This window comes from Hylobates moloch, unplaced genomic scaffold, assembly GCF_009828535.3.
Source record: "Hylobates moloch isolate HMO894 unplaced genomic scaffold, HMol_V3 SCAFFOLD_20, whole genome shotgun sequence".
Taxonomy (NCBI): Eukaryota; Metazoa; Chordata; class Mammalia; order Primates; family Hylobatidae; genus Hylobates; species Hylobates moloch.
Window position 1 is genome coordinate 20446663 of NW_026652295.1, and position 26214 is coordinate 20472876.

The 26214-nt window shown below is 38.3% G+C and overlaps 1 protein-coding gene across 4 annotated transcripts in view; it reads left to right on the top strand.

Annotated features, from left to right (window-relative positions):
* CDKAL1 (CDK5 regulatory subunit associated protein 1 like 1) overlaps positions 1-26214 on the top strand; it is a 697372-nt gene that overhangs the window by 640110 nt on the left and 31048 nt on the right. For all 4 annotated transcript variants that reach the window (XM_032141403.2, XM_058432566.1, XM_058432568.1 and 1 more), the window contains 2 exons: positions 22957-23040; positions 26005-26169. In XM_032141403.2, coding sequence (XP_031997294.1) covers positions 22957-23040; positions 26005-26169 — 249 coding nt within the window. The remainder of the gene's footprint in view (positions 1-22956; positions 23041-26004; positions 26170-26214) is intronic.

Here is a 26214-nt window from a genome sequence, read left to right on the forward strand (position 1 = left end):
CCTGGGCAACATAGTGAGACCCCATCTCTGTGAAAAAGATTTAAAAATTAGCAACGTGTGGTGGCACACAACTGTAGTTCCAGCTACGGAAGGCTGAGGCAGGAGAATTGCTTCAGCCCAGGAGTTTGAGGCAGCAGTGAACTGTGATCGGACACACCACTGCACCCCAGTCTGAGTGACAGAAAAAAAAGAGAGATCCTGTCTCAATTAAAAAAAGAAAGGAAAAATTAACAGAAAGGGACAAATTAAATAAACACAATAGAAAAAGATCTCATTCACTAAAGGAACTAAGCAAATACACCTGGAAATAAATCTAACAAAAAATAAATGTTGTAAGACCTTTATGATGAAAAGGGATATTTTTCTGAAGACTATAACAGATAATGTATTCTTGTATAGGACAATGTAACATGATGATGATAGTATCAACTGTCCCTATATTATTCAACAGAGTCAGTATAATCTTAGTCAAAAGTTCAACAGGGTTTTTGATAAATTTTAGTACAAAGTAGTAAAAAATATACACATAATGAATGATGGTAAACAAAGTTTAAATAAGGAAAAATAGTCTCAGTAATTGTAATTCAGTTATTATAACTCAACAGAAAAATGGACAAAGAGATTCAATAAACATATGAAAAGAATTCCCTCTCAATAGCAATTAAGAAAACAAAAATATTTGTCCCCCTTTTATGTCAACACTTAAAAAAATGTTATATACAGAGTATTGTTGGGTGTAGGTAAGAAAACCCTCATAAACTATGTGGAGAGAGGCTGTGGTCACAGTGCTAAATGATGCCAAGAATAAAAAAATACATTGATAAGGCCATTTTGGAGGGCAATTTAACTATATATATATGAAAATCAAAAGTGTAAGTATTCTTCCTTCAACCTAGTAATTCCACTTCTAGAAAAATGCCCACCCCTGTATCCAAAGAGATATGCGTTATTGTTGGTAATAGCTAAAAATTGGAAACAAGCCAAATGTCTATTAATAGGAAAGTGGTTAAATAAATTATGGCATCTTCATTATATGGCCTCCTGTGCACTCATTTGAAAAATAAAGTAGGGCCTTATGTGGCAACATAAGGCGTTGGGCTTTCTCCTGAGAGCAGTGGGGAACCATTGTAGGGTTTTAAGTGGAGGCACGACATGACCAGACTTGAGTTTTTAAAATATCTCTCTGGATGGATTATGGATTATGGGAAGTGGATCAGAGAGACATAAAATAGAGTCAAGAATCCCATTAGGGGGCCATTAATCCAATTGGGCATTAATGGTGGCTCCAAGATATGGCAGAGCTGAAACTGCATTTACACAGCCAAAAGATACTTAGGTATGGCAATACATTGTGGTATTTTATTTGGACATTATTTTGGGCAGCTTCGACTTACAAATCACTTACCTAGACAAGGATGATAAAATAGGTTTTCTGACTATAAAATCTATTTACTAAATTGGTTAGAATTATAAGTCTATTCATTTTGTTAAATTTGCTTTCCAAATAAAGCTGCTCACCCCTCTTTGTTGAAACAACAGAGCTCATTTAGGTGACCATCCCTCTCTTTTTGCCTTGACTCTCAGGAAGCTGAGAGACAAATTTAGCACTCAATGTAGTGACCTGTACTTAGGTTTAGATTATAATTAGCTTCTACTTTTTCTTCCACAGATTTAGCCTTTTATTTTTATTTTCAAAGGCTGCATGGTTATGTGTGTCATTTATTGTACACTGATTTCTCCATTTTTAAAAACCAGACAGGTTTAAAATTACTAATAAATAAGTGAATGTTAAAGTTACCATCTTAGCTGCATAGTCTCTTTGATCCCTTGGTGACTTGAAAGGTGTCATTTGACTTTTATCTCCTAAAGTTGTGAATATTTCATATTGGTTTGGCAAAGGTCTTCCAATAAAGAAGGGACCATTTTAACTTCACAGCAGGCTTCATGGTAGTAATCTGCTCCTCAAGATTAATTAAGCATTTCTAACATTACTTTATAACTATCACTTGTCTGTAAAACTGAAGAGGTAGCGTAGCATGGTAGTTTAGAGCTTGGCCTTTGGAGCCAGACTCCAGGGTTTGAACATGGGCTGTGCCCGTCACCTACCAGCTGTGGGACTGTGGGCAAGAGACTTAATGCCTCTGGGTCTCAGGCTCCTCATGAAGAGATCTCTACTGCATGGAGTGTTTTGAGTATTGAACTGGCTAATATTTGTAAAGTGCTTACTATAGTTATTTGTTAAGTGATAAAATGGGATGGAGATTTTTTTTCCTGGTGTACATCCTTAGGTGGAACAGATGTTAATTACTTCATTTAAGACTATGTGATAAGAGGAGCATTAAAGGTTTAACCCTTGATTCTTATTTTTGTATGCGTGTAAGTACAATTCTAAAAGAAAACATTTTTCTATACATTAATTAATTTAAAATCATAGATTGTTTGTGCGTGTTTAATGCTGATTAATTTGGTGTTACTGTTGCAAGGCCAAACAGTGACTCACAAAGAAGTGAACAGACTGGCATCTAAAACGATGCACAGGCGAGACAAGTGAGTCTGCTAAATATGCAGCTCATCTCTTCAATGGTGAAATTTTAGATCTGCTTGGTTTCTTTTGTAAATTATAGTCTAAAGGAGACAAAAATATTGCTTGGAATTTATTTGCGTAGCAAGCCGCCTGCACCTGAAGGATAGTACACGTGTGCTAGAATGTGAAATCTTATAAAGCACAAGGCAGCTTAGGCAAAGGGTCTTCCTGTCCCTGTAGTCTGAGAATGTGTTCATGGGATGGATGTTGGTTTTTAAAAAGCAATCCTCACAGCCCCCTAACTGTTAGATAAGAATTATGATTTTAAAAATCCACAACTCTGCTATTCATTTGAATTATTTACATAAGCGAGGCCTCTTCTTCTTAAATTGGAGTCGTACTCCAATATGCTTTTTGAGGCTTTTGGGTATTCTCAGTTAATTTAAATAGACTTGAGTAGAATGAAAATTGATCAAATATTGCACTGTTTTTAAAGTTAGGTCTCTTGCTTTTCACTTGAGAGATTTTTTTCCTCCACTTTAATACATTGGCTCATTTCCATTTTTATGATATTTCTTAGATATCATGATAATTATTGTTTTGATAAATTCCTACTCCCCATCCCCCCTTACACATACACACTTAATTTTGTTAGAGAATGTATCTGTTATCAAATACATTAAGAACTACCTCTGCATTGTAATGAGTATGAATTTTTCAGAGATTTGATTTAACTGCCTAATTCTGTTTAGAAGCCTCAATTTATGAATTTTTTTTTCCCACTGTCCTTTCATTAACTACTAAAAATGAATACATTAGGGAAGTAGGTGTTTTAAACAAAACCAGAACACTTGATTTATAAAACCAAAGCTTGATTTAAAGAGTATGATATGTCTTCAACCTGGCTAGGTATTATTTAAAGTTTTCCTCTGATCTTTTTTTTTTTTTAGTAGCAAAGAGATATATTATCTCCAAAATGGCTAATGGATCTATCCAAACATTGGTTTTATAAGGAAATTGAAGAATCATTATTTACGAATATATTTGACAATTTTCCAAAAAGATAATGAGAGCAGACACGTGGTGTAAATAGTATATTTTTGATAAAAATGTTTTCTTAGCCTAGCAACCAAATCAGAATGTTGAACAAAATGAGAAGTAAAATGTTAAAATGCATTCTGTAGTATTTTAGTTAATAATTTTATATATGGTTCTTAAGCTTTTCCCATTTTATAGATGTCAAAACTAAACAGCTTGTCCAAACAAAAGTCAGAATCTCTCTTGAACCCAACCATTTTATCACCCACTGATACTTTCTCTATTCTATCAACTATGTAATGAAATATGTCATGAAATATTATTATTAAAGGCTAATTCCAGCGAATGTTGCAAGCATAAGGCACTGGAGAAAATGAGAGATGGAGATTTAAGGGGCAACCATATAGTATCCAAGGAAAAAGCCACATCATGGGGAAAGAGTAAGATGATAGAGAAAAGAAAATAGTCAAGAAATTAACATTTCTGATAGTCATTCTAAACTATATGACAGGGGTTACATATTTAAGGATCTTTTATAATCTAAAATTCCTGTACAAAGCCAGTACCTGTATTTTCTTTGTAAATCCATTACCATTTATATTGTAATTCTAATGATATTGGAGAAAATATGAATTATGAGTGTGCTGTTAATATGATGTGCCCTGTGTAATTCTGAACTCAAACAGTGAAGAGGAAGCCATGTTTATTTAAAACGTGAGAGCATCATTTTTCTTAACATTTATTTTTAGTGTTAATTTTATCTTGCATGTAAGACCTTACTTGGAAAAAAGAGAGGATCACATGGTGAAAGGTGATCTTGTTAAAAGTCATTGCAGAACGGGTTAATTTGATTGGAAATGATCCCCCCACAAAAGTTTCCAGATTATAACTTAGTCTCTTGTGCCGTCATGGACCTTTCTAGTTACAATGGTGATATCAACATCCCAGCAACCTACATTCGGGTAGCAATTTTCGGTTTCCTAAGGGATAGCACCTGCTCTCATTTGTTAAATGAACTGGTTATACTTGCTTCTAAGTGAGGATCCAAGAGGACTTACCTAAGCACAGGAGGGCTTGAAGCTGAACTCCAACCTCTGCAGGTTTCATGGTCTTTCTACAGCACTCTGATAGCTCACGGCAGACTATACAGCTTAGGAAATAATTACAGCCTGCCACAATTTTTCTTAATTTTTAACCAAAAATCAAAATCTCAACTCTAAAATGTGATGGACAGTCAGGTTAGTTTGAGAAGCTGAGAAACTCTTATTTTCCATTATCCCTGTTATCTTTTCACCTAGGACACAGCAAGTGACATGCTCATTGCATGGGCAGAGATTTTCCCACTCCTGGCACTGCTTTTATGCTGTCACCTCTTTTCAGGGTGAGGGAGGGCCACAATAACTTTGCAAAGAAAGTCCCAGATTTTCAAAGAGAGCAGAGAATGTGGGGTGCCTACATGGGGTGGAGGTGGGAGAGAATGAGACCTTAGTAGAAACACTACCTGAAATAGGCATATAAAACAAATTACCCCAAATCAACAACTCGTTATCATTACAGGGTTTACTTGTTCGTAGATATTTCCTTCATTTATCAGTCTAGGGCCTTATTTAACCTCAAGACTAATACTCAACAAAGCCACACACTAATCATGAGGACGCCTATACAGGGGCAAGTAGTTCCTCAAGGGGCATTTATTTCCCTGTATTTTCTAGGAAATGCTATTGGGAGGGTGTATTTTAATAATTAACATTAAATTTGTTTCATATTTTTGCCTAGTACCTTTCTCGCAAGCTAAAGAATTTGGAAAGAATTGTTCATTCTTATATATTTGTACAAAAATCAGAAATAAAGTTTTGAGGACTGAATATTTTAAGCTGTTATCACCTTCCTAAAACAGCATTTTTTTTTTTCCTGCACTAGTCTTTTTCCACGTATACTTCAAGTAATAGAATACTATCACTTTGAATTTTAAAATGTTAAGCAAAACAAAAAAAGAGGCTGGTCCTGGTGGCTCACACTTGTGATCTCAGCACTTTGGGAGGCTGAGGCAGGGAGATCGCTTGAGTCCAGGAGTTCAGGACCAGCCTGGGCAACATGGCAAAACACTGTCTCTACAAAACAATACAAAAATTAGCTGGACATGGTAGCATGTGCCTGTAGTCCCAGGTACTTGTGGCGCTGAGGTGGGAGGATTGCTCAAGCCCGAGAAGTCGAGGCTACAGTATGCTGAAATCATGCCACTGCACTCCAGCCTGGGTTACAAAGCAAGACCCTGTCTCAAAAAGAAAAAAAGAAAAATCACCAGCTTCACCATTATAAACTATGTGATTCTGCGTAAGATCACCTCAACCCGAAGGGCACTGGTTTCCTGATCTGTTGAATGAGAATAATGTCTACTCACCCTGTAGAGTGTTTGGTGACAAAATAAGGTAAATGATTTCATCACCAGAACAAAAGTAGTGGTATGGTAATGCTTGTGTTTATAGTCATCATGGTAGTTAGTAGAAGAATCAAATTTTCTCCATCTGATGCTTGAACTTTCTTATGAATCCTTCCTACCCACCACCACCTTCATTTAAAACAGTGACTCTAAGACCTTTAAGTTTCATACCACACTTGCCAGTCCTTGTGATACCAAACAGTATGTCAACTGGAATACACCAGCAGGCTTGTTTTAAGTCAGCTATTGACAGCTGCTAGTGTTTTTAGAAGCAAGCAGAAGTTAGCTGTCTGGTGCCAGTGGTGATTATCTGATCTTTCACTGATTTCTAGAAAGCCTCAGAGGGACACCACCTGAATCAATCAGAAATAACTAGTAAGGAAATTGAATTAACATTTTGAATTTAAAAACTTTTTTCCAGGTACGTTTTTGACTAGGTATGAGTCACCCTTAAGGCCACTAATTTTGCTCCATTAATTTTTATTCATCTTGTATGTCCACTAAAAAAGAAACAGCAATTACATCTTTTGAAAGAACTTGGTAGTTTTTATCTTCTGTTTGTGATCTGGTAAGAAAAGAACTGTTTATATCTGAGTTTCATTTTCCCCAAATCTCTGCATTGGTTTGAATGTATCTCTAAAGCTTATGTGTTAGAAACTTGTCTTAGTCTTTTTTTTCTGCTGCTATAACAGAATACCACAGACTGGGTAATTTATAAAGAAAATAAATTTATTTCTCACAGTTCTAGAGGCCGTGAAGTCCAAGAGCCTGGCAGCAGCATCTGGCCAGGCCCTTACTGCTGGCAGAGAGATCATGTGGTGAGAGAGCACAGGAGACAGAGACAGACACAGACAGAAAGAATGCATGCATGTGCAAGAGGGTAGGAGTAAGAGAGAGCTGAGAAAGCCACACTCACCTTTATAAAAACCCACTGTCGAGATAGCTAACCAACTCTGGAGATAGCAGCTTTAATCCTTCGCGGGGTGGAGCCCTTATGACCGAATCACCTCTTAAAGATTCTACATCTCAACACTCTTACGATGGCACTTAAATTTCAGCATGAGTTTTGGAGGAGATATTTAGACCATACCAAAACTTGATCCCCAATGTGGTAGTATTGGATGTTGGGACCTTCAAGAGGTTATTAGGCCATGAGGGCCCCCATGAGTGAATTAATGTTGTTATCACAGGAGTGGCTTCTTATAAAAAGACAAGTTCAACCCACTCTTGCTGTCCTCCCTCTATCGCCTTCTCTTTGCCCTTCTACCTTCTGCCATTGGATGATGCAGCAAGAAGGCCCTCACGAGATGCTGGCACCTTGATCTTTGACTTCCCGGCCTTTAGAACCATGAGAAAATATATACATTTTCTTTATGAATTATCCAGTCTCAGGTATTCTGTTATAGCAGCACAAAACAGACTAAGGCAGAGATCTAATCACAAATCTTACATGTTGACATTAAAGATAGTTTTCTTAGTATTTTGATATTAACGGGTCTGTATTTTATATGTTGTAACCTACTACAAAGCAGAGAACTTTTATATGGCCATTTTGAGAAAATATTTTAATTATTTCTCTTCCTTCTCTACTGATAAGTGAATGGTAATGAAAATTTCTCTTTCATTTGCCATTTCTTTCTGCTTTACTGTATTGATAGACTACCTGTTATTAATGGTCATTACAATACCTCTTATTTTCTCTTAAAGAACTTGTTTTATGTTTTCTTCAAGACATATAATAAGTAGCAAAGACATGGTCCAGCATTGTTTACTGCAGAAAACAGTGCGCTAGGAAGTTTGGCACCTAAGACCTATATCTAACTTACACAGTATCCTGAACCAAGGTACTTAAATTCTCTGTGCTTCTATAAGTTGGCAACAACAAAAGTCTATGTGAAAGTGAAAAATAAGAAACTAGATGAAATAAGATTATTATTGCTGCTCTTTGTTATGAAGATGATAACAAAAAATACAGCTATTCTAAGGCCTTCAGAATAAATTATAGAATTAAATTTTTGATAAAAATACCATTGATTTATTTCAGTTTAGCAATTTTTCAAAAGGTTTCAGTGCTTGACAGTATAACTGTAAGAATATCACTATTTATTAAAAGAGCTGGTTCATTCATTTCCATTTATTGAGAACCTATTATGAGTCAGGCATTGTTTTAGGCACTAGGGATAAAGTTGCAAATAAAATCTCTACTCGTGGAATTTAGAATCTTGTGAGCGTTCTTCTAGGTTATTTCCCTTAAAATTTCAGGTAACTAGCTTGCTCGAATTAAGAGGAGTATTTTACCCTGCTGTAGTGCTATATGTGTGTATGGTTCTTAAACTTCATGCTGTCCCGTGTACTGTTTAGTAACAGAATTGTTTATTATTGTGATTCTGGTATGTTAATGAAGGGGTACTCATTTGCAAATAACTGTTTAATCTGTGATTAAAATCTGGCAGCTCTCTTAAAAATAAAGACAGTTAAAATGCATAGTCACTGTCCTGCTGTATTGAATATGCAATTGAAAAACATTAAGAAAGGCATATCCTATTTATCACTTTTAATGAGTCTTTCACCCTGGTCCCACTGTAAGCCCTTGATGGTTTTCCTGTCATCCCATCCATATGCTCCTAAAAGCATTAACTATTCTTGGCTCTGTGCATGCCTTAGTATAAAATCAAAATCTCTAGGTTTTGATCACATATAAGCAAGCTTAAAAAAATCATTATCATTACCATATCCTCATTAAGATGATGGGCCCCTGACCATCTCTTCATGTTTGCCTTGCAATCTAAAATTCATGTATGCAAAGGGGATTTTTCTTATCCTTTTGAAAGAAGAATGATAAATATTTATACAGCCTTAACTCTTTCAAGCAGACATAGGATCATGTTTTAGAAATGACAGGAAGCTGCTCTAGGTTTTTTTTTTTTTTTTTCAGCATAATTCGTCTTTCCAATAGCTACTGAAAAAAAAATGAATTGCAGATTTATCAATATTGGAGAATTTTCCTACTCTCTTCCTATTAAATATGTTTTGTCTTACATTTCTGCAACCCTTTTGAGCCATGGCTTCGAAAAGGGAGCAAAGAGGTCCCTCCGCTTTTCAGACAGAGTTCCCCCCAGAGGGATGGCAGTATGCCCACCAGGAGTGCTGACCTGTGCTCAAGCCCAGGATCCTACTTCCTCCAGCAGCTTTTTGCTTTTTTAGCATATTTAGCAATAATCTAGACTCTAAGTAACTAGTCACATATCCATACAGTGTTGCTTTCTAAAAGGTACTCCTCTCTGAAGCAGCAATTAGAGCCCCAAGACAGTTTTCTACTTGAAATTAAAATTCCCTCATGACTACTTGAATAAAGATGTCCAGTAGTAATGTTGAAGTTATGAATGTGTTTCAGCTCACAGAGCTGTCTTCTTATAATAAATGGAAGATGTGTGTGAAGTTGGAATTTAGTTAAATATAGACCATCCTGGAGATAGTGCTGTGGGTTATGTTACCAACAATAATCTAACTTGTCCTGCACCTGCTGTTGGACCTCCTCCATATTATTTCTTCTGCCACTGACTCCCAAAAGCCAGGTTATTAATCTGAAGACAACTCAAGACTCAAGCCACATCATTACTGTTCTAAACCAGAAATAAAATTCTAAGCCCCCCAACCAACTGAATGGACCCCTCCTCTTGGCCAGGGGCATTCAAAGTTAACCTGAAAAACTGTGATACTTTAGGCCATGAGAGGAAGCAGGGATTGGAGGTTGGAGGGGTAGGTTGGACATGCCTCATTATGCTCTCCTCTGTTTGGAATTCAGGTACAGCTGACCAGCAGTAACATTAAAACAGAGAACTTAAGACTGACAAAACAGACTTTTTGTAACAATAAGATACCAGATTCCAACCTGATTCTGGTATAGCATCACATGACAGATAACAGGCCCTAAAAGAAATAAAAATATTTTACCCCCAAATACATTTCTTTGACTTTTTTTTCTTTTTTTTTTTTTTTTTTTTTTATGGAGTCTCACTCTGTCTCCCAGGCTGGAGTGCAATGGCACGACCTCTGCTTATTGCAATCTCTACCTCCCAGGTTCAAGCGATTCTCCTGCCTCAACCTCCTGAGTAGCTGGGATTATAGACACCCACCACCATGCCCGGCTAATTTTTGTATTTTTAGTAGACATGGGGTTTCACCATGTTGGCCAGGCTAGTCTGTAACTCCTGGCCTCAAGTGATCCACCCACCTCGGCCTGCCCAAAGTACTGGGATTACAGGGTGAGCCACAGTACCCGGCCTATGATTTGAATATTCTCAAGGTCTCTTAGTTCCTACAATGCAGTAATTTTGTAGCAGTTTGAAAATCCAGACATACTAAATAGGTTTTCCCAGCTACTCCTTGAGTTAGCTCCGTTTCTGCTATTTAGCCTCAGGAACTGTTGCAGTGGTTCCTATCTACATCTGTGATAAACAGCTTTTCCTAGACATGGCAATGTTCAGGTTTAAGTAGACGATGTACTATTGTGTTTGGCAGGAGAGGCCATTAAAAAAAAAAGCAGCCCTCATACTAAATTTCTTTAGAAAGGTGTTACTGATCAAAAAATATAGCTCAGAATTGAAAATTGTTTGGACTAAATAGCTGTGTCCTTTGTCTCACCTTCCCACTCAATCCTTCCCCCAAAGTAGATTGATATGAAAAAGTATGTAGGATTGCTTAAAGCTTTTATCTTTCTTAGTAATCACCCTGGAAGAATTTTTAAATTATTGATTTAAGTAGAATCTTTTATTCTTGGTTTAAATGTATACAAAAACTACTCACATGCTCACCTGCAATCTCGATTTTCTTTGAATTTCATCTATTTTCTCGCTTATCTACATCAAGGGGAAATAGGGAGAGAGGATAGGTCTGAACAAAAGTATTCCCACTTACATGGCATGATGTGTGTATGTATCTATGTGTGTGTGCGTGCCTGTGTGTGCACACAGCAAATTACTGGTTGCAATAAAATTTATTAGAATTTCAATTTAGCCTCATTAAGTCTGAGACAGTGAAGTAATATTAAGAGGGAAATAGAATAGGTGAAGAGAAATAAATACTAGATCAATTTTCTTTCAAGAAAGACGTTTTAGAAGAAGTAGTATTCATTTTTTAGGTCATCGTTGAATTTCTCAATATTATATTCCTATAAACTGCATATCAGGACTTTTATGTGCTTGAAGAAGCTACATTTTCACAGCAGGCGAGGAAATCAGAATAAAGCATTGAGATGCAGGTGCACAGTAATACAAGTGGGCTCTTTCCCCTGCAGCCTGAATGCCTGGCCAATAATGCAGAAGCTCTTGGAGCCGGGCTCTCAGGGTCTCCCAGAGCTAAGCCAAGAAGTATGGGGGTGGGGCAGGGGGGGTCAGGAGAGAATAATTGTTATTCAATCTTCTTTAATGAGATGTATTGCCCACTGCTGAAAGATTGTGGCAGTGCCTTTTGTTATGCTAATTAGACACCATTAGAGCTTGGCTCTTCTTTGATTTCTGCTTAATCTTTTCTGCTTCCTCAGCCTCAATCCTGACTGGCAAATGGTTGAAAGATGGTGGGGTGTACTGCACGTGTTATTTATTGCTCACATCTATGCTGAATTCTTTGGGGAATGGGGGGGAATGTAAGATTTATCTTACCAAAGGCAGTACATATTTTGGACATTCATTTTTGGCTTATTTAAAAAAAATGAATTTTTTGATAATGATTACTTTCTGCCTTCTAAGTCCAAATGCCAACTGTTTTTTTTGATGGTTGCTTTTTCAGCCACACCGAATGGAAAATGACAGATTGGAAAATGTAGATAGCCTCTCCTTGGTTGCCTGGATTTCCCTAAAAACAGTGAGCAAGCTGATCATGCCATAAGGTTTTAGGGAGGCTGTGGTCAACCAGAAAAATGGAAGCAAGAATAATTTAATGGTCAAAAAGAGCAATTTTGATATTCAAAATTCCTGCCTTTACAGTTTATAGACATGTATACATTCCTTCCTAAAACTAAAACATTACGTTTACATGATTACCACAATTAAGAGTGTGGTGAGTTTTTTTTTTATTATTATTATTTTGAAAAATGACTAATATCCTTTCTAAAACAGTGAAATGGTAGATTTCCGTTAAATTTTTAAAAACATCATAATGTTTTAGAGCAGCCCTCTCCAATAAAAATATGATATCAACCACAGATGTTACTTTAAATTTTTTGATAGCCGCATTAACAGAGTAAAAAGAAACAGGTGAAATTTGTTTGAATAATATATTTTATTTACTCCAGTGTATTAAAACTATTATCATTTCAGCATGTATTCAGTATAGAAATTAATGAGATGTCTTACATTCTTTTATTCATGTTAAATTTTTGAAATCCGGTGTGTACTTTGCACTGGTGTGTATTTTATAACACATCTCAATTTAGATTCACCACATTTTAAGTGCCCAGTGGCCACATATGGCTAGGGCTACTGTATACATGGTGCAGTTTTAAAGTAATTGGGTAATTCACCACTTGCCTAAAACAACTGTCAGGATAGAATCCATTTTTAACATTATAGGTTAAATATTATGAGGTATGTGACCTTGACCAAGTCACTTAATCTCTAAGGGGCCTGTATTCTCATCTGTAATATGAAGAGTTTGTCCTAAATGATCTCTGAAGTCCTCTCTTCTATCCAATCCAGCTCTGAATTCATGATTTTAAAAATTCTCATTTAGAAGTTGGGTAGGCTGGAGCTTATCCATCCTTTCTCATAATTTAGTATTTGAAAAGAAGTTTTCTTATGCCATAAAGATAATTAGAAAGCGTCCTGCATACCACGCCCACGCCTTTTTTTCTTCCAAATGTCTGAATCTTTCTCGGAATTATTCTGAGTTTTATACCATTGGTAATGCCTGGTAGTGTAGCTCACTGAGTTGCCTGACTCCCCATGCTTTTGGAATGAGGACTTGGAGCAATGAAGGTGTGAGGGGAGTTGGCAAGTGGTTGCTGCAGATTACTAGATTACATAAACAATCTCTCTCTCCAATGCTTTTGCTTTTGCTTTTCTCTTTTTTTAAATTTGGCTTACTTTTTGTGTCATCAGTGAAACAAAACTTCTACAAGCACCTTCCAAGAAAGTGACCTATTAAATGTTATCAGTGGTCACTTGTGTGCCTTTTAGGGATGGGGAATGTATGAAAAAAATTTTTTCCCAGAAGCACAGCCCAGTATTCATACATATTTTTGCCCATTTGTGAAAAAAAAGGACATTTCCTTATTTTAGTGTTTATTTGTTGAAAATGAAGTGAAACTTTTTTCAGATATGTACTGTATGTAGATAATTTAGATTTTTGGTTTTGAATTGCTTTTTTAGCAGTTTATTTTTCTGTTGGGAACATTTATTGTTTTCTTACTGTTTTGTAAAGGCTCTTTATATTATATAACATATAACATGTGATTAGTATATATGTCATACTTGCAATGTTTTTCTATTTGCTTTTTGACTTTGTTTATGACAATCTTAATATACTTTTTTTAAATCAGTAGTTAAAAACTTCTCATTTATGGCAACATGGCATCATGTTAAAAATGTTTCATCAACACGTTACATGTCTAATAATTTATATTTCCTCCAAGTATTTTGTGGCTTCTTCTTTTTCATCTTTTCAACTGACAAATAAAATTGTATCTATTTAAGGTGTACAACCTACTTTTATGAGTAGGTCCCTTTCTGAGAATCTGCTCTCAAAGAAGACTGGCCTAGACTTGCCAAGTAATGGCTAAGAGAGAACAGTGGGAATAGATCAGGAGGGTGAAAGTGAATGGAAATTCTGTTCAATTTTTAGGTTTGAGCTTTTCATAAAAAAGTTCTACACTTATATCCAGTGTTGGCTCCATGGGCCCTTTCCATGAATCAGATCTCATGGATAGATCTTACTGGCAGTATCTGGCCATAGGACTTCAGTTTTCAGTATTGAGCACTTTCCCAGGCTGCCTGGGCATGACAGAGCTTGCCCAGTGTGGGGAAAAACAGACCTGATATACTTTGTGCCGGCTCTGTGATAGGAGGGTCAACTTGTTTGGGTTTGTTGAGAGGGTAGATTTCATGTTACATGTTCTTACCACAATTTTTTTTTTAATTCCACAAAAAGCTTTATAGGCAATACCTTTGAATGCTCTAGAATACTCAGAATGTACAGGCAGGTGGTTAAAATGCAGCTGCTTTTTGAACTGGCAGTTTAGGTAGTACTAGATTTGGATCCCTGATGCCAGGCAGGAAGGCATCAGTGTGGCATTTCCTGTGTAACTATTTGCTCTTACTATTGGCTCTCGATCAGCAGATGAAAATAGCTTTGTTACTAAGAATGGGATTTTGCCCCCAGCTGGAAAGAGACTAGTCTTGGATTGTCTTCCTCTTACTGGGGTAGATACGGCTAGAAGAAAACCAACCAGCGTGAAGAAAAGCACAAGGAGATTCTTGTTAGAAGAAACTTCGTGGTCTGATTTGATTCAGTAGAACTGCCTCGGGCCTGGTCTTTGTATCTCGTATGACTGCACAAAGAAGGGAAGAATAACTTTTGAAAAGCCAAATTGTTTTGCAATGTTTCTTTCTACTTAGGTTATTTCTGAAATGCAAAGAAGGAAGAAATAAAGCTACTAAGATACTCATGGCAATTAATAGATAAGCATATATACTTAAAAATATGGCTATTCCACTTCAAAGGAACATTCTTCCCCTTTTGAGTACATTTATATCTATTAATAAGTGTATCCGAAGAATTTTTTTTTTCCCACAGAGGACAATGTTTTCAAATAATCTAATGAATGCCTTTTTTTTGTCATTGTTTAAGAATCAGTTACCAGTCTAGCACTTTGAGAATAAAGTGTCCAACATCTTCTCTTAAGAACCCTTAAGTAGACCAACAAATTGATGGCTAGCATTTTGAATACGATGGACTTAAAGGCTCATTACTTGTTTTCTATGCTATCATCATTTTTGACACACATTCTTGTGTTGTGTCCCTGTTTCATTATAGAATGGCATTGTGGAGTAAGGATGATATTAAATTTTAATGTTATTGCTATTATTACTGTTGACCGTTTTTAGCATAAGTATGCCTGGTTCTTTAATTCCAGCTTCTGCAGGGCCAGAAAATAGAAGTGTGCATAAACAGTCAGGAAAATTACTGTATACCCAGGAGACCCAGCATCGCATGCTCTGCCTGTTGTGAATGATGAATCAAAATGGAAAGGTTATCATTTTCATTAGCTAGGAAAGAACAAGACCATACTTTTCTCCAAGTGTAATTACAGCAGTTCACTGGCAACATTACACTGCAGTAATTAGTCTAAAGGTGTATGTGAGGGCAGGCTTTTGCACAGACACTAGAAATATTATTTCAGAGTTTAAGGTCACAGCCTTGTGTTTAACATGTTCCAGGCAGCTTAGGGGGAGGAAAAAAAAAAAAACTAATTTGACTGGAGCTAAAGAAAGACATTTGACATTTCCCAGAGTCATGCGTTCAGAAACCAGTCAGGTCGAAAAATTGTATTTTATTATCTACAATAAAAGAAAAAACTTAGCTGCAGAAGTAGCATGTCAGAATATTCTGTGTAGGATAAGCACAGATAAAATTCAAGTTTATTAGAACCATGATGTAAATGATTACAGGAACTTTTGATATGTGTGTTTTTTTTTGTTTTTGTTTTTTTTGAGACGGAGTCTAACTCTTGTTGCCCAGGCTGGAGTGCAATGGCATGATCTCAGCTCACTGCAACCTCCACCTCCCAGGTTCAAGCGATTCTCCTGCCTCAGCCTCCCGAGTAGCTGGGATTACAGGTGTCTGCCACCAAGCCCGGCTAATTTTTGTATTTTTGTAGAGATGGAGTTTCACCATGTTGGCTAAGCTGGTCTTGAACTCCGGACCTCAGGTGATCCACCCGCCTCAGCCTCCCACAGTGCTGAGATTACAGGCATGAGCCACCGCGCCCGGCCTGATATGTGTGTTTTAATCTCCATTCTTTTCCTAAGGCAGAGAATGGACAGAAAAAATAATTGTCAGCAGCTCTTCAATGGAAACAAAATAGTTTCTTTCTTCCTTAACACCATTTTCAAGAAACAAATGCCTATCTTACACAGGTCCATATATCTATGTCCTTTGTGAATTTTTTGTTACGCTAAATAGTAATATTGAAATCTTTTTGTAACTCAGCATCTCAGAATAGAAATTGATTGACATTATTTTCCAAAGCCACGTCAGGCTTTCTGTTTAAGTAAAGCGAAAGTAAGAAGAAAAAAAAGTTATAAAGAGAAAAGCAAACTTTACATACAGTTTATGTTTAAAGCCATATATGAGTTTAAGAGAAATCTTTTGCTTTTTCTAGTCCAAAGAATACTTTTGCAAGCAACATTTCTTACTGAGTTAAAGGTATTAGCCCAAATACCCTGATGTCTTTGTTTAATTTGAGTGATGTCTGCGTTTCTTCAAACAATTCTGTTTCTCTCTTTATATCCTTATATAGCCTTGTAGAATATTGTTTGTTTCAGGACAAATGATGACTTAGAGTGTACTTGAGGAGCATTCATTCAGCAACCAAATTCTGTTGGAAACCACTGCTTTTTAAATGCAAGTGTGTGTTTTATCTGCACTCTCTGGCCATATGGTTAGAAGTGATGTTTTTCACAACTTCAGGCACTTGGGAAATTTAAGCATAGATGTGACACAAATGACACAGCTAGCTGATTATGTAACTTACTGAAAAATCTACCCCAAAATTGAATTTAAAAACATTGCTATTTGTTTGTCACAGATGTTTCTCTGCTCAAGGAAAAGTCATACACTGCAGAATTAGATCCGTGGTGTTGTAAGTTTTCCACAGCTAGCAATTAAATAGGAAGCATTGAGTAGTGGGAAGAGTTCAAAGACTTCCCTTTCTTCTGCCACTGCCACTGAGCAAATCACCCATCTTGCCAGACCTTAGTTCTCTCCCTGTGAAATCAGAGAGATTGCCAAGCTCCCTCCAACATCTTACTTTCTTTGTCTGTCTAGGGGAATACTGCTTTTATTTTCTGCCTTTGTGGTTTTCATTAAAAAAAAAAAAAAGTATAAGAGCTTTTCTCATATCTTTTCAACAAGGCCTAGAAAATTGTAGCACACTCATTCTTTCACAGCTGGGGGCCGTATTTCCCCGGCAGCCCTGCGAGGTCAGCAGTAACGCAGGGTCTTATACAGACGTTTCCTGCGCCTTCCTTCACTTTAGTGACCCAGTCAGAGAAAGCAAGGGATAGTTTTACAGGAATATTTTTATAATTCATTTTTCATAAAATGTCTTTAACGTTAAAAATGACGAAATGAAGTTCTGTACATCCTAGGAAAAATTACTTTCTCTACTTACATTTGATGAATAAATTATAAAGTATGCCTAGCTTGTTCAAGCAGGTACCAGAACCAACAGCCACTTTCAAAAGTCCATAGAACTGAATTCAGTAAAGGAATAAGCTCAAGGTAAGGATTGTCCCTTCAGATAGCTACAATCAAGTTACTACAATCAGTTACTTTCCTGACAGAGCTCTTAAAAGGCAAAGCTTTGTAAATGGAAACTGAGTTTCCCCTGGAAATACTATAGCATTTGTATTCTCAACAGAAGCTTTTAACCTCTAGCATGTTACAGAAATTAAATGAACATCATTTTATTTAACCAGCCATAAACTATATGCCTATAAACAAATCAGAAGGAAAAGGACATCTTTCTTAGGATTACAAGAAAATACTTTGTTGAGATTTCCTTTTTTTTTAAGAGATAGGATCTTTCTCTGTCACCCAGGCTAGAATGCAGCTGTGCAGTCATAGCTCACTGCAACCTTGAACTCTTGGACTCAAGCAATCCTCCTGCCTTAGCGTTCCAAGTAGCTGGGACTACAGGTGTGCACCACCACACCCTGCTAATTTTTTTTATTTTTTTGTAGAAACAAGGTCTTTCTATGTGGCCCAGGCTAGTCTCTAACTCCTGGCCTCACATGATTCTCCCGCCTTGGTCTCCCTGAATGCTGGGATTACAGGTGTGAGCCACCACCACACCCAGCCAAGCTTTGTTGAGATTTTGGCAGACTTCTTTAAGGAAACTTCAAGTCACTCAACAGCCTCTTGAGACACCTTGTAATTGTTTCCTGGCAGGTACTGTATTGAAAATCAAGTTGTTGGTTTAAGTACAGCAAGAAGGTAGCTGTAATTTGCAGAGGGCTCTAAGCATACATTTACTGTTTAAAAAAAGAGAGAGAGAGAGAACAAGAGAGAGACAGGCTTGATTTAGAGTACGTAATTTCCTGTAGCTAATTCCCATGAAACCTTTGGATGTGCTGATCCGCAGCCTATGGATCTACCTTCAACAATGACTTAAACTTCATAATCGAAAGATCTTTAAATATTGTAATCCACCTCCCCTTCAACAGCCCTACTCTCCCTACTTCCGTCCTACTTCTACCAACCTCTCATTTTAGATGAGGAAAGTGAAGGCCCAAAACATAGTCAGGTCTCTTTCATCTCAAAAATAATCTCACTCAGACCCTGTGTCTTTGTTCCCTACTGACCAATCCATATATGTGGCATCTGTTGATTTCAAAGAACCCTCTTCAGACTCTTTTCCCTTCGGTTCTGCTAGAACTAGGTGCTTCTGCTTCTGACCTTTCATTGTCCATCCATCACTTTCCCCTTTCTTCCTATCCTTGAATGTTACAATTCTCTTGACGCCACCCACCAGACCATTCTTTGGACTTAGAATTTCAGTTGTATCTTAAACATTTCTGCTGAACAATTATATTGTGCTCATTGTGCTCTGTCTTAGTTCATTTTCTATTGCTATAACAGAATACCCAAGACTGGATAATTTATAAGGAAAAGAAGTTTATTTGGCTCATGATTCTGGAGGCTGAGAAGTCCAAGATCAGGCAACCCATTTAGTGAGGGCTTCAACTCAGCAGAAAGCAGAAGGGCTTTCAAAGAGACCACACACGAAAGGCAGCTTCACATTATAACACCCAGCTCTCATGTGAACTTATCCATTCCCTCAAGAACTAACTCAGTCCCTGGAGAAAGATACTAACTGATCCTAATGACCTAATCGCATCTTAAAGACACTGCCTCCCAACACTGTTACATTGTCAGTTAAATTTCAACATGAGTTTTATCAGGGATAAACCATAGCAGGCTGCCAGTCACACATTTTATGAGAACCATGGTTTTCAACCTCTTCCTTACTTGCAGGATTTTGTCCATTTTTCACAGTGATGTAACCTTTTCCTGTTGGTAGTTTCAGCTGTTAGGCAAGGATCTGTCAGTGATGGTGAGGCAGCCATAGAAGTTTGCTTCTCAGATGAGTGTAGAGTCTCTTTAAGACAGATTCTGATCCCTTCTAGTGGACTACCTCTGCCATTAGCATAATAGATAACTGGATGGTGTGGTCTTAGAGTCCTGAAAGTATCTGTAGCCTTGCCACTTTTCTGCAGACACCCTGCCTTAGTTCTGTGACTAGAACTTCCTTACTTGGATAGCAGAGGCATTCTTTGGATATGGCAAGCCAGGATGATTACTCTCAATTTTGTTATATGAGGGTCTTTAACCACACAGGGCTACCATATGGGGTGGGAGAGACAGCAGCTAGAAAGTGTAGGGGAAGTGGCTCATTTTAAAAAGAAATTGGAGGCTTGTATGTGTTTCCTTAGCCCACAAGTTCCTTTGCAACCAAGGTGAAGTTGCATCTTCCAGAATGTCATCTGAACTCATTCTTCCATAACTTCGGTGTTGACTTTAATATTATTTGGAATAGTTGATTATCTTAAAGGTTATATTTGATTTTCACTTCAATGTGACTTCATTCATTAAAAAATATTGAGGGAAGCATTTATTATTTTTTGTTTGTTCATTTGTTCAGATAGGTTCTCACTCTGTTGCCCAGACTGGAGTGCAGTGGCATGATCAAAGCTTACTGCAGCCTCCAACTGCCGGGCTCAAGCAAGTTTTATATATTTATAATATATATGTATACATATATTTATTTTAAGCGGTGGGGACGGATTGCAGCAGCTTTTGATCAAAGCCCTAGCCTTCCTAGGCTCAGTTTTGCTCCGTATGCTCTGGAGATTTTGTTTAGAGACAGAGTCTCACTCTGTCACCCAGGCTGGAGTGCAGGGGTGCAATCTCATCTCACTGCAACATCTGCCTCCCGGGTTCAAGCAATCCTTCCACCTCAGTCTCCCAAGTAGCTGGGACTACAGGCACATGCCACCATGCCTGGCTAACTTTTGTACTTTTGGTAGAAACAGGGTTTCACCACGTTGGCCAGGCTGGTCTCGAACTCCTGGCCTCAAGTGATCCACCTGCCCTGGCCTCCCAAAGTGCTGGGATTACAGGCATGACCATCATGCCTGGCCTCTGGAGAGGTTTTATTTATTTATTTATTTATTTATTTATTTATTTATTTACTTGAGATAGGGTCTTATTCAATCACCCATGCTGGAATGCAGTAGAATGATCACAACTCACTGCACCCTCAATCTGCCAGTCCCAAGCGATCCTCCCACCTCAGCCTCTCGAGTAGCTGGGACGATAGGCACACACCACCACACTCGGCTAATTTCTGTATTTTTTATAGGGACGGGGTTTTGCCATGTTACCCAGGTGGTCTCAAACTCCTGGACTCAAGTGATCTGTCCACCTCTGCCTCCCAAAGTGCTGGGATTACAGGCATGAGCCACCGGGCCCGGCCGCTCTGGAGATTTTTAAGGGCCTTGCCAATGAGACTGGGGACACAAATAGGGTGACTCCTCAGTTGAGGACGCAAATAGGATGACTGAAAAGGTGTTTGCCACTATGAATTAGTGCACATTGCGGTTCTCCTGAGTCTCTTTGGCAAATAATAGTTAAATACTCACCTACAAATAGTTTTCTTATGGTTGATTAAAACCCCGGCTTTCTACTATATAAACATAGCAAGTCTTTTTAACTCTGTGTATATTACTGTCATTGTTATCATCTCCAGATGAAATAGAGCAGCCCAAACATGATGGCCCTTACTCTCCACATTGATTTTAATAAGAAGAAAGAAGCAGCATAGTTTTCAGTGGCTCTACAATTTCACATTGTTGTTAATTTTCTGAAAACTTGATGTTAAATGAAGTGTAATTGCAGATTTCCTTAAGAACCATTGACAGATACTTATCCTAAGTCATAAGCAACTCACACTGTGAAATGTGTGCAAACATTCTAAGTTTTCTTCTAGAAGAATATACTTCAGTGATACCCAATATTCACCAGCCCTTTTCAATAAACAGAGCCATGGAAGCTCAACACAGAAGTTGGGGGAAATTTCTTTTTTGCCACTTGATTTTTTTAAGGGGGTTAATGTTGCCAGAAGTTGCATTGTTTTTCAGAGTGTGAAAAGAGTCTTTAGTAAGTGTCATCTCAGAGACCTTACAGCTTTTGGCTAAGAGGGCTATATTTTGAATGAGATAGTAAACTAGATAGTAAATTATGGTGTATTTAGGTACTGGCATTGTATGATGGAGAGGGGAGTTTGATTTGTTTTTTAATTGTTAGGTGGTCTATTTAGTGCAGCTGTGTTTATGTTTCCTTCATGGTAACCGCCTGAACATGGTGACAAGTCCCTACAAATGAGAATAGGAATTTTAAAAAATTATCTTGCCAGTGGGCTTTAATTTGGGGGGTCATAGTTATTAAGTAGCAATTGTAAAAATAATCCCCGGCACAGTCATTCAGTACAGTTCTTTTGCTGTATCAGACATTTTGACAACCTTGTAAAAAGAGTAACTGAGTCCAGGCATGGTGGGTTACACCTGAAATCCCAGCAGTTTGGGAGGCCAAGGCAGGCGGATCACTTGAGGTCAGGAGTTCGAGACCAGCCTGGCCAACATGGCAAAACCCCGTCTCTACTAAAAATATAAAAATTAGCCGGGCATAGTGGTGCATGCATGTAATCCCAGCTACTCGGGAGGCTGAGGCAGAAGAATCGTTTGAACCTGGGAGACGGAATTTGCAGTGAGCCAAGATCGTGCCACTGAACTCTAGCCTGGGTGACAGAATGAGACTCTGTCTCAAAAAAAAAAAGAGTAACTGATACCTTAAATGCTGCATTTCACGGTAAAATATAAACTTGGAAATTATAGAATTTCCTTAGAATAGTCACACTTCTTTACCCATTGTTTTGGGTGATTTACTTCTTTGCTATTAAAAATGGGTGCTTAGATCATAATGTACATCAATTCTGTAAGAAATTAGCAGTTCCATATTTTTGCTGTCTTTCTCTTTAAAAAATAACAAATGAACGTGGGGTCATGACTGCAGCAAAGAGACAGTTGCCTGTGACAGAGAAAATGTATATAATAAGTAAATAGCTCTGTGAATTACTCAGTACTTTCAGAATTATATGCAAGATATGAAATGTGGAGGTGCAAGGTCCTAATGACTAGTTTTCAGAGGCATTTTCTTTAGTGTTACATCCCTCATAACTCAAATTAATGTTTATTACTATTCTTTCATATTGCCAAAATATTTTCATGAATTTGGATTAGAAGCAGCTTGTTCTGGCTTGTTTTGCAACTTTGTTTCAGGAAACAAAGTGATATTTAGAAGATTTTTGTATGTCATAGAAGCTTTAATTATCTTACTTATGTTGAAGGAGATCAAATTCTGTTTCAGAGTTATGTAAGAAAATAAGAGTTTATACTATGCTAATTTTATGTTGCCAGATAATTAATGTCTTTCAAAAAAATTGAATCCGTGATTTGAGCAGTGTTCGCTGTTAAATAACCAGCAATGTAGAGTCTACTTTAAATTCAAGAAGACGCTCCTTGGTCCAGACCTACTTGGGCTGGCCTTTATTTTTATTTTTGGATTCACAGGTGTTTACCCTAATCTTTCCTTTTTTTCCCTCCCCTTCTCTCCACAGATTGGTGAAAGACAACAAGTGTTAGTAACAGAAGAATCTTTTGATTCCAAGTTTTATGTTGCACACAATCAATTCTATGAGCAGGTAAGAGGCACTTCAGTATTCTTGAGTTTTCTCCAAAGTGAGAAAGAGTTCTGAAAGTTTCAGCAAAGGGCATTTAAAGGGGAGAGTGTTGAATCTTGTCACAGCAAGGCTGTTTTATAGCTTCAAGCCAGCCAGGCTAACATGGACTTTATCTTTGTGACTTACTCTACAATATGTTCTGTTCAAAGGAATAGGTGTATTTAGTCTATTTTAGTTCACATTAATCTTTGACAGGACCAGCCTTAGGCTTTTGGGCGTTTGGCACCAGGCAATTGGCACTGCCAGAATTCCCACACCCTGGCAAAGCAGCGGGGAAAGTCCTGCCCAGACGACAGGAAGGGTGTCTGCATGGGCGACAGCAGCATGAAAGGGCAGGGATTTCCTCTCACTGGTACATCACCCGGACAGTTTTTTTAGTTGGTTGGTTGGTTGGTTGGTTGGTTTTTTAGTTTTGTTTAGTTTTAGCATTTGTTTTTTTAACTTCTACCTTGATAAAAATGCTGGGAGCAGAGGAAAAGGAGTCTGTTCCTTCGACTCAACGCAAATTGTGTGAACAACCGTGCAGACCAGTGTGAGGATCAAACCAGCTTCATTGTGAGAGCTTTGAAGGCCATCCGTAGAGGCACCCCCACTTTCTAGCCCTCCTTCCCTGCCCATCTAAGCTGGCCTGCCTTTGCCCACTGAGGAGCCTGACTTCTGTTTCAGCATCGGGGTTTCTACTCCTCCAGGTGGGAGAGCAATTCAAAAGTGACTGAGGAAAAGAGAGTGCCTCTTTCAGGGGCATTGCCAAGGCCAGGGAAGAGATGGGATACGCCCTCCTCTCCCATCTCATGATAGCCTGTGTGGGAGACTGTCATGGGCGTACGGAGATTTTCACTGATCATTCTGGATTGTATTAAAATCAAAAGGAGCTTCCTACTTTTTTGCTTCTTTCTTATCACATAAGAGGTGAAAATGTTTGCTATGGGTCATGGCTGGAATTAGAGCTTGAGAAGACGCTGAAGGCCAATGTGGACAAGTCGGATGAGGGATGGGCAGAGGAAGCAGGCTGCCTGTGTCAGAAGGCAAGAAAGCAGGAGCTGAAGAGGCCCCCAGCATTGACATTCCCCGGGGAATCATCTCAGACTGGGCAGTGCATCCCCAGGAAACAGGGGAGCTTTTCAAAGCCCGGACTAAACGTGCTCCGTTCAGTACCGGTGGAGACTGCAGTTGAGGAAGGGCTCCCAGCACTCCGTGTCTGGCCTGCATCGCTTCCCCATTTCCCCATCTCGTTAATATACTCCAGAGGGCCATTTTCCTATTCAGGCCAACCTTCTGCTCAGCCCTGGGGAGGAGCTTGATTGCATTTTGGTTGCCTCTTCTCTCTCCTTTCTCTTGCCATCTGGGTTTTGCCTCAGCAGGGAACTTTTTTCCCTTCATTTTAAAGGCAGTGGCATGCCTCGTTAGCTGCTTCCTCCAATTTAAAGCAGTCGGGCTTTTTCCAATTATTAAAACTGGAGGAGGGGAAAACACTGAGCCCTTCATTCAGATCAAGGCAGCAGATCAAGGAGGGTTATTTTTCCCCAGAATAGTACCAAATCTCCCAGGGTTAGTTTGGTCTAGAGATTTTCTTATTTTATAAAAACTGATTTAAAAGGGCTTTTTATATCCTAACACTAAAGCTCTTTTAGTTCGTTTTGCCTGCCATAAGTAATTCACCACCCAGGTGACCTTTTTCTTCCACTTTGATGAAGCAGTGTACTCAGTGGTCATAAAAATCAAACTCAGACCAAGATTCAATTTTGCCTCTCAGAGAGATTGGCTGTGGAACTCCTGGCTCTCATCTGACTTTTCTGTCTCTACAACTAAGCATATCAAAGATTTTCTAGGAATTATTTTTCTAAATAAGATGAATTCCAGAGGTGAAGATTATATCTAGATATCCAAGTATTACTGCATTGGAATTGGTCTATTTATTTTGGATTCTAACTTGAAAAGACTGGCAAGTCGCTGCAGTGCTAAAATAGAAGTGTAAGGGAGACATCACGCACACAAGCTACCTGTGGGTCCCAAAGGAAGGGAAACGTCTGCTCGAAGTAAACAAGTACTTTTATCAGGAATTTCTAGTGGAAAGACACCACCTGACAGTTTCCTGTGAACAAGCCAAAGTACCCTTCAGAGGACTGGTCCTAGATGGAGGTAGATTCCCAGGACTGACAAACACAGGCCTTTTCTAACAGAGCAAGGGAAATGAACGGCAGCTGTTAGTTTCAGGAGTTATTTAGCTCCAAACAGCAGTGTTCAGCGTTATTGGAAGGTTCTTTTAAATGTACCTCCTTCTCCCTCAAAACACAGCATACACACATGCGCGGACACAAACACGCAGGCCTGTGTTTGAAGTGTCTTTTCAAACCATTACTCTGACAGCTCACTTGGAAAGTATTGAAAGTATAAGGCTTTCATCAGTATTGTCTCAGTTTTCCTCATTGCATGGAATAGCCAAGAGCAAGATATCAAAGGCCTGTCCAGAAGTGGCTGGCTGATTGCTGGGGGATTTCCCAGGTCTGCCTTCCACGTGCCTCAGGACATCAGACGCATCCTGCACTGGAAAAGCACAGCCCAGGGGCCCAGGAGCCCCTCCCAGAAGTGCCTTTCCTTCCTGCAGGCTCTGCAGACCCTTGAGCAGCTAGAAGATAGAGTCCACTTTGGAGGGGATCCCAGAATAGAAAAATGACATGGAGGGACAATGAGGAAACCTGGATAATTAAGTATGCCTTCGGTTAATAGTATTAATATATCAATTTGGGTTCATTAATTGTGGCAAAAGTACTATACTAATGTAAGACGGTAAATAATAAGAAAACTGGCAGTTGGGTATACAGGAGCTCTCTATACTGTCTTTGCAATAATTCTATAAATCTGAAACTGTTCCAAAGTAAAATGTTTATTTTTAAAAATTAAGCCTCTGAAACAAATGTGTTTAAGGTTTTAGTGCCAAAGAACCCTGCGTTCATGGGGAAAATGGTTGAAGTGGACATCCATGAATCAGGCAAACATTTTATGAAAGGGCAGCCGGTATCTGATGCCAAAGTGTACACGCCCTCCATCAGCAAACCACTAGCAAAGGGAGAAGTCTCAGGTTTGACAAAGGTAAGTAAAAGATGCTCTCCTCTCTACCCTGCTCGTAAAACAGCA